Source organism: Cryptotermes secundus, unplaced genomic scaffold (genome assembly GCF_002891405.2).
Source record: "Cryptotermes secundus unplaced genomic scaffold, Csec_1.0 scaffold73, whole genome shotgun sequence".
Lineage (NCBI taxonomy): Eukaryota > Metazoa > Arthropoda > Insecta > Blattodea > Kalotermitidae > Cryptotermes > Cryptotermes secundus.
The window spans coordinates 2,745,950-2,755,237 of record NW_019738871.1 but is presented as its reverse complement, the minus strand read 5'-3'; the positions used below and the strand labels follow the sequence as shown (position 1 = coordinate 2,755,237).

General features: G+C 36.6%; 1 protein-coding gene across 2 annotated transcripts in view; it reads left to right on the top strand.

Annotated features, from left to right (window-relative positions):
* The window catches only part of LOC111871047 (histone deacetylase 8), a 22,201-nt gene that overhangs the window by 2,257 nt on the left and 10,656 nt on the right, over positions 1–9,288 (top strand). The window contains exons 1-4 of one of the 2 annotated variants that reach the window (XM_023863786.2): positions 838–1,282; positions 4,194–4,383; positions 6,367–6,508; positions 8,114–8,220. In XM_023863786.2, the coding sequence (XP_023719554.1) occupies positions 1,169–1,282; positions 4,194–4,383; positions 6,367–6,508; positions 8,114–8,220 (553 nt within the window). In that variant the 5' untranslated portion in view covers positions 838–1,168. Of the gene's footprint in view, positions 1–837; positions 1,283–4,193; positions 4,384–6,366; positions 6,509–8,113; positions 8,221–9,288 lie in introns of those variants that run through there. The other variant, XM_023863787.2, reaches the window with a different exon arrangement.

Below are 9,288 nucleotides of genomic sequence, written 5' to 3'. Positions count from 1 at the left end.
GAATATATAGATACAAGAAAAATTGGAAATGGCGACAGGATCTGAATGGAAGGAAAGAAACGAAAAGCTTTACGGAAATGGAATCAGTTAGAAGGGGAAATGTAGAAAGTCAAAAGTGACCAAGGGATGAAGAATTTCTTCGTTGTCTTGTGTCAAATTCTTGGTCGTAGTAAGTGCTGACAAGTCAAAGTCAAAGTCACATTGCGACTGACTGTCAGTCTGTCTGTCTTGGTGTCGAGCTCCAGATATTTATTTCTTATATGAAAGTTGCTGTCCTTTCCATACGGGCGCCCTCCCTGACGAGAGGTCGGGTCTGTCAGTCTGTATTTGTAAATCCATTGTCAGTATTTGTAGGTGCTGACAGCCGTCCCTACTGCTATTTATACTGTAGTGGAGTACGCAGTAAGCGTCTGAAAGGCTCGCCGTGAGCTCAAAGGGACCCAGCTCAGAAAGTGTCTTCCCTCCTCACATGAGGACGGAAACAGATCCAGTTTTCGAAACGTCGTGATTTGTAGTGTCTAGAGTATCGGCCAATGGAAAAAGTAAAAAAAAAAAAAAAACCAGTAATTCTGAGTTCTATACATCATCGTCAGAAGTTTAGAATCTAATTATATCACATTGTCAATAAGAAGTGACGTATGTAAATTTTAGATTAGTACAACTGAATTATATGTTTTTAGAAGTATTGTATTTTATGTTACATTGTTAATCCGCCACACGAGTTTTAGAATTTGATGTTTTATTATTTCTTTAATAAAGCGAGGAGTCGAAGTATTTTAAATAGTCATTAGTTATCTTTGCTAATATCATGGATTGCTAAGCAGGCAGGCATGCAGATTGTTTACACACCGTGGACGCGGTAGAAAGAACTGTGGATGATGGAAGAGTTAGTTAAGTGGTAGAAAACTTACGTGTTTACGTGTAACCAAATCTTGATTTCGTATTTTTAAAAGAACACCAAAATTATGTTCTGAAATGTGCCTGCGTGTTTACTATCAAGACTGGATGCTGAAAAACCTAACATGGAAATAGTTCATATGCTATAGTTTGGGGGACATTTCTTTTTGCCGGTAATCATTCGAAAGGCGCGTTGTTTCAACCACAACAGTCTTCGAAGTGAGGTTATATTCATCATTCTGGTTTGGTAACATATATTAATACGGAATACATGGACAGGAGCCAGGAGATGAAAAATGCAAATTTATTATCTCAGAGAGTTTTCTATATATGCGACCTTCAGCTTTTTAAAGAGAGTGATAAAATCCCCAACATTCGTGGAAGGGTAAGTCGTAGTGACTTATTATTTGTATCGTGCTTGTAAATAAAACTCACTTCTCATGCTTATATGTGGACAGAAGATATTCGGAAGAGATCTATATAATGTAATGGTAAATTTCAGAGAAGATTTATCAAAGCAAGCCTAGTGTTATATGTTGTTAATAATGCCAGTNAATGATTGCCATACCTCCTTGATTTTTTGTTTTGTAAGATTGCACGCTGTTTGTTTACTTTTAATATGAGTGTTTGGTGATTTATTTTATGATCTGTACCTCCCTGAAATTTCAAAATCATTTGAACACCAAAACTTGACTCGTGGTGTTCCTGTATGGTTTTTTGATCACATTTTGAGCTCGAGAATGTCTTACATTTACATTTATTTTCACTTCATGGATCCAATCATCTCCCCATGGGGCTAGATATAAAACATGTCACACATTACAAATTAATGGTGACTACACATCATACGTCCTTGGTCCAATAAAATATATAATCAGGCCTCACGCAGACAGCAAAAGTTGTCAAGACAATACACCTAGGCCATGGAAAAACCACTGTCAAATTCACACCTTGCCATTCCACACACACTGGCTAGCCATATCAACAGTACAATTTCATTATAACATATTAAAATTCATAACAATCACAGACGTCATAGATATTACCACACTCACAACAAGCAAGTCTTAACAACGTTTAATACAGGCACACAGACCGTTTATTAACGCTTAACTTTTGAGCCCCTTGCATGCTCGACAAATTTGTCAATAGAGTAAAATGAGTTATTTTGCAAATAATTTTGTAAAACAAACCTAAATTGGTTTTTATCATTTTTTAAAACAGATATTTGATGGCAGAGTGTTAAATAGCTTGATGCCTGAAGAATACACCCCTCTCTGATAGGATGATAAATGTGTTGAAGATATATGAAAGTGGTCCTTCCTTCTGGTATCAATCATATATACAGAGTTATTGGTCTGAAACTTATCCACATTATTAGCAACAAATATCATCAGTGAGAGCAAATATACACATGGGATTGGCAGTATGTCAAGCTTTTTAAATAGATCTCTACATGTATGAGTTTGGCCCACTCCCATCATTATTCTTATTATTTTTTTTGTATAACAAAGCCCTTATGACTGTCTGATGTATTTCCCCAATATATTATTCCATATTTCACCAATGAATGATAATATGCATAATATACAGCTTTAAGACTGTTTATTTTTAATATATAAGATCATTTTCGCATTAGAAAACCAATTGAGCTCAACTAATGAAGCAAAAAATATGTCCCTTACAAGTCAGATGATTATCCAGCTGCAAACCGAGAAATTTTACCATTTCTACTTCTTTCAGCATTTTGTTAAAAAACAATGTATATGCTCGTGGTTGTTGTTGGGGTGAATTTTATCATTTTTCTTTTATCCAGATTTAACACAAATTGATTATTTTGAAACCAGGTAAACATGTGATTAAAAACAACATCCAATTTTATTAAATTATAGTAGTCTTTAGCTGTGCAAAGAATACTAGTGCCATCTGCAAACATAAGAACGTCAGAAATTTTACTTATTTTGAGGGGGAAATCATTTATGTATATATTAAAGAGTAAGGGTCCCAACACCGATCCCTGAGGCACACCACATCCAACAATTTCCCAGTTGGAATAATATTTATTATTTATATAATTTAATTCCACTCTTTGCCTCCTATATTGGAGGTAAGATTGAAACCATTGCAATAATACACACTGCACTCCATAGTACTGCAGTTTCATTAATAGCAGATCATGATTAATGCAGTCAAAGGCCTTGGCTATGTCACAAAATATACCAGTTACATACTCTTTTCTGTTCCAGGCTGTAAGTATTACACTGGTTAATTTGTATATATCTTTGGTTGATCCCTTTTGGAATCCATACTGCTCTGAAAGTAATATTTTATGTTTTACGATATGATCATTGAGTCTTCTAAAAATTGCTGTTTCAAAAACTTTTGCAAACCCATGTACTATAGATATTGGCCTGTAGTTACTTTCCCCTTTTTTGTATACTGGCTTAATAACTGCATATTTTAATCTTTCTGGATACAGACCCATGGTTAGTGACTTATTAATTACATAAATTAGAGATTTACTGATTTGTTGTCTGCACAGTTTTAATATTTTATTAGCTATGCCATCATAACCTGAAGAGTTTTTCGATTTTAATTTGTTAATTATACTAATTGTTTCCTCTTCTGCAACTGAATTAAGATTCATATCTAGAAAACCATTAAGAAAATGGGTATGCAAGTATGACATTATTAAATCATTAAAGACTAAAAATTCAAATGGATATGATGAAATTTCAAACAGAATTATATAATTAAGTTCATCATTTATAATCTAACAAAATACAATAAAGGTGCATACATATCAGGTATTAAGGTTTTTAATTATCTTCCTCAAACAATAAAAATGTTGGCTACTAATGAGAGAAGTTTTAAATCTGCATTGAAGAGGTTTTATATCATTCTTTTTATTCCATGAATGAATATTATCAATATAATTGGTCATAAGTGTGTAAATTTGTAATGTATTTAATTCAGTTAATATAGGTAATTTAAATAAAATTGTATTAATTCAAGTTTTATACTAAGTTATTTTTAAATTATGTTTATTAATTAAAATTTTATTCATTTTTTACTTTATATTATTTATGTTAATCGATTGATGTAAGTGATTTTAATTATGTGACTCATGTAATTTTGTATATTTATCTTGGTTTATCTATTTTCAAAGGTACTATTTCCACATCCTAGGTTTGTTACCTGTATGGATATATGGAAAATAAAGGAAATGAATGAACGAATGCATATAATAGGAAGATCTGTATCCATCTGTGTAATAACTTTTGTTCATTATCTAGGCCAAGCTGGTACATAATCTCATTAGAGCCTATGACTTAGTGTCACACATGCAACTCATACCTCATAGACCTGCTTCTGAGGACAGTTTACTATCCTTCCATTCAAGGAACTATATAGAGTTCCTGCAGAAGGTTGATCAAAGCAGTGATTTGGAAAAGCATGAAGATGATCAACTGGAATTCGGATTAGGTATGTGTTTATTTAATTATTAACTGATTTATTCTAAAGTCAGTGTTTTTGGATATCATGTCTGCATACTCTAACTGAGGTCGAGAATCAATACTGGACAAAACAAACAAACAAACAAACTCCGTGGTTTTAGTCTGCAAGCAAACTATAAGGACGTAGCAACCGCTGCTTATTGGCGAAGTTAGTGCCAACTTTAGCGGATAGAGGGTGTCACATGGTCAGCGCAACGAATCCCCATGGCCGTTAATTTCGGTTTTCTAGACCGAAGCCGCTATTTCCTTGAAGTAGCTCCTCAGTTATCCTCACGAGGCTGAGTGGATCCCATTCCAGACAGACTGCTTCTCAGAAAATCTGGTAGCGCTGGGAATCGAACCTGGACCTCTGGATCTGTAGCCATGAACTCTGACCACTATACCACAGAGGTGGTATCAGTACAGGACAGAACCGTAATATAAGGAGAGCCAATAAATTGTTTCAAAATAGGAGAAACTTCATCTGGCATTCATGGAGAAATTGAAAGGAGGTTTAATCGAATACTTGGTATGGTTCATTTCAGTATCTCTTGGATGCCCTCCTTCTGTCTGATAATGTGAAGATAGAAACATCTATACCAATGCAGTTTTTCCTCCTTTTTGGGGGAGTGTTGTCTAGTGCCTGTAGTGTTGTGCCCATTCTGTCTGAATGTCCTTCTGAAATGTTGGATTTCATCATTCAAACATTCTTTGTCATATTGTCTCGGCACAGTTAATGAATATAGGCAGCGCTGCATGTTTTTGTGATGGATGATGGTATGACTTTGAATGGAGGTAGAGGTCTGTATGGGTGGACTTCTGTATATTGAATATCCCAGTGACCTGCCTGATATTTTGGCTATCAGAACATCCAGAAATGTTAGTGAGCCATTTGTTTCTATTTGCATTGTGTACTTGATGTTTGTATGTATGTTCTTAAGGTGGTGTTAAAACTTTTGTAATTCATCAGTTCCAATTGGCCAGATTAGAAATTGGTCATCCACATACCTATACCATGAAAATGGTCGTTTGGGGGCTGTGTTCACTGTGTGCTGTTCAAAACCTTCCATGAAATAATTGCCACAATCAGCAGAAGTGAGAACCCCATCGCTACAGCAGCCTTCCGGCTATAGAATTTTCTGTTAAAGAGAAAGTGTGTGGGTATTGATGTCCATGTGAATAAGTGTAATACTCTGGCAAGTATAAAGTCTCTTTGGGTGGTGCTCTGGTAAAAAGTGATGTTATATCAGAACTGATCAAGATGTCTGGATCTTTTACACTTGTAGTTTGTAATTTCTGTATGAAACGTGCTGAATTTTTCTTGTGATGAGCAGTGTGCCCTGTCATTGGTGTCAGTAGTCCTGCCAGGCTTTTTACCGACAGATATGTTGGGGAACTGATTGCATCTGCAGTGTGTTGCAATGGTATATTTTGATTGTATATTTTTATTCATCTATTATATATTCTTGCTGACACAGTATTGCCTCGAATCAGTGTTTTTGCCACTTCATCTGCAATTCCTGATTTCTTGTTCTTCCTGGTTGCCTTCCTTTCCACTGTTGTAGTTGTATCTGTTGTTGATATCTTGTAGTTGTGATCACTTAAGCGTTTGTCTATTTTCCGTTTGTAATATGTGCCAGTCATTACAACTGAGGCATAGCCTGTATCTGCTAGACTGACTAATATGTCGTTGTTATCTCATGGAATCTTAGTGCATCATGTTCAGCTTTTGAGGTGTCCATTTTTTTGGCATTTGGAAAGTTTTGTTATGCAACAAGTTCCTTATCCTATTTTTCTGCCTATTGGGTTTTAACTGTACATTGATGCAGGTAAGTGGCCAGGAACATTTTAGTACATTTATTCACCATGAAAGCTTCAAATTGTACATTCATCAAAACCTGTGGGGATAAGAAGGGCTAGGCACCTCGCACTCCGAGCAAAGAATGAATATTTATGGAACCTGTTCTTGCAGAATATGACTGTCCGCTGATTGAAGGCATCTACAGATTTGTTCAGGCAATAGCAGGAGCTTCACTAACTGCTGCACAAGTCCTTGTAAATGGATTGGCAAGAGTAGCTATCAACTGGAATGGGGGTTGGCACCATGCACAGAGGTGAGCAGAAATCACATAGCTGGCCAGCGATATCAACCAGGCATCATGTTCATATATGGTGTGACTTGTTGAGAAAATAAATGTTACATTATAATTCACACTTGTATGAAATACTTTAAATATCTGCATTTATACATGTGGGCTCTGGCCTCATGTTGTCTCCCCACTAATGGATAGGTACTGTGGAATCTTTCTGGGGATCAAAGCAGCCATAGCTTGGAGCTGACCACTTACTTTCATCTACTGCTGAAGTTACACTTGTGCTCTGCCATAGATTATCATGCCGTATGCTTAGACATAGGGACAGTTTTAAATTAATGAGTCGAAACAACAGCAGCTGATACTCATGATGTCCATGTCCTGGCTATTGCTTAAGCTTTGCCATTTAATTGAACATTTAAAGCATAGTAATGCATTACTGGTAGCTGGAAATGTGTTACAGTTTAACATATTGATGCCAGGAAGTATAATTTAGAATATACAAATATGTAGTCATGTTTTACTGCCCAGAACCATATCATTGCATTTTGGTGCTGTTGGTCATTGTGTGAGAACCTGCCACAAATCATTCGGGTGGTCGAATGGAAAAGATGCACCCTTCTTGCATCAGATTTTCCTGTGTGTTGTTAAGATCTGCACCGCAGTTGACAAGCCTGATGCGTTTAATACAGTAGCAGGGGCTTGAGATTGCAGTCAAGAGGTGCTTGACATATACGAGTTCATGTCATGGTAACTTATCACTGATTTATTGGGCCAGTATTAGACAGAAATTTTAACTTGTTTTGGCTATTGACCTGTCAAATATGCAGCAAGTCTGAATTCTCATTGTTAAATTGACTCAAGGAATGTGGCTTTCATATAATCTCCCTGCATACTTATGTACACAGCCAGTAAGGTCATAATCAGTCACACCCTAATCTACATGCCATAGAGATACACTAGAGGGTGCTGAACTACCAGAAAATTAATTTTAAGTTCCATCAATTATCATTATTTTGTGAAAAAACTGAGGCTACAGGGGCTGTACAATCTGAATGCATTAAAGGAAAGTTGTGTTATAGAAAAGGACAAAACATGCCAGTTTAAAAGATTGTCATGTTTTGTCAGGTGGTGATACCATCAGAACTGTCACTGTTTATATGTTTGTGCCATCATNCTACAGGGGCTGTACAATCTGAATGCATTAAAGGAAAGTTGTGTTACTGTTTATATGTTTGTGCCATCACCTGACCTCTGCTAGTAACTGAAATGTGGCCACTGTTGTTGCTGCTATATCTGGCTACAGGTCTGTCCCAGGCCACTCTTTTGGCATGGATACACTGTGTCTAAAACATCTGAGATGATGCATCATATTCAGATAGTGCTATTACATCATAATCAGAACACTACTAGATGTATTATGAGCATACAATGGAAAACAAAATTATCATACAAGAGTTCACATTGAATATATAGAGCTTTTGTTGCATAGCATTGACTGCTCAAGGCATGACATATCCTCAGAAATATGTGAGACAGCAGTTACTGAAACATTTACATTAAGCTGTGGTAGTGCAGTGGTAGAGTGGTAAGTGTAGCTTGTAACTTGCAGTCTTCTTTGTTCAGAGATGGGGCTGAGGGATTCTGCTACATCAATGATGTAGTGCTTGCTATTCACAAGCTGAGAGAGAAGTTCAGTCGCATCCTCTACATTGATTTTGATCTTCACCATGGTGAGTATTACAGGTACATGAAAACACTCTCCAAGTTTTCCTTCATTTATCCACTAAGGATGGAGAAGTATACATTTTGGATTTGAGGTGCTTACAGCAATCAGTTTTAAGAATACTGTCTTCAGCAGTTTGATGCCATTTAGTCTGATGGAATTTTACTGATGTTTGAGAAGAACTTACTGCCTTCATCCCTGCATGCTGCTTGCTTGACTTGATCTCTTTAATCCTGAAGATGCAGGAGTATGGTCCTCCAAAAATTTGATGGATTTCTGACACACCTCTTACTGGGGGGAAGGAAGTAGCTACCCAGGGGTCAGAATAGGTCATATGAATGATGTGAAAACTGGTACAAAACTAACAGACACATTATGTACATATTTATTAAGTAAGACTCATAAGATAACAAAGGAATAGAGTGAATAGAAAAAATAATTATAAGTAATAATATAAATAATGATAACAACTGTAAAAGGGATAAGGGTGACTCATGCACCTGAACACAGTGCTGGATCCAAACAAAATGAAATGTGGAAGTTGGGAAAGTGAATCCAGCTGCTGGCGGGATTATGAGTGCCTTGGACAACAACTGCAAAGGGCAAAGTAAAGGAAGTAGGGGAAGGGGTAGAAGGGGAGGAATGTGGGGTGGGCAAAGCAGGAGAAACAGTAGAATGGAGAGGGCTGGTACAGAGTAGGAAATATGATTTTGTACTTCTACCAGGTTGCATGGCATGGCATACGTATATGCTTGTTTCTTGTTTGTCTAATGCCTCTTTTTGGACCATGTTGACATTTCTGGCCACTGGGACAAGGGTATGGAATCTATTTATGATTTGAGAGGAATGTTACCCCAGTGAGAGGATAATCATGAGAATGACGATCTGTAGATGGGCCTATGACTTCACTAGCATCAAAGTGGGCTAACTTTTATTAGATATTTGTCTCACCATTTAGTGAACAATAGCAAGACTGGTGAGTAGCAGATGAGTTTCAGGGTTGAATGAAATGTGGATTTGGTGTATTCAGAGATTTTTGTTTTTATTTATTCACACTATTTCTCCCCCCCCCCCC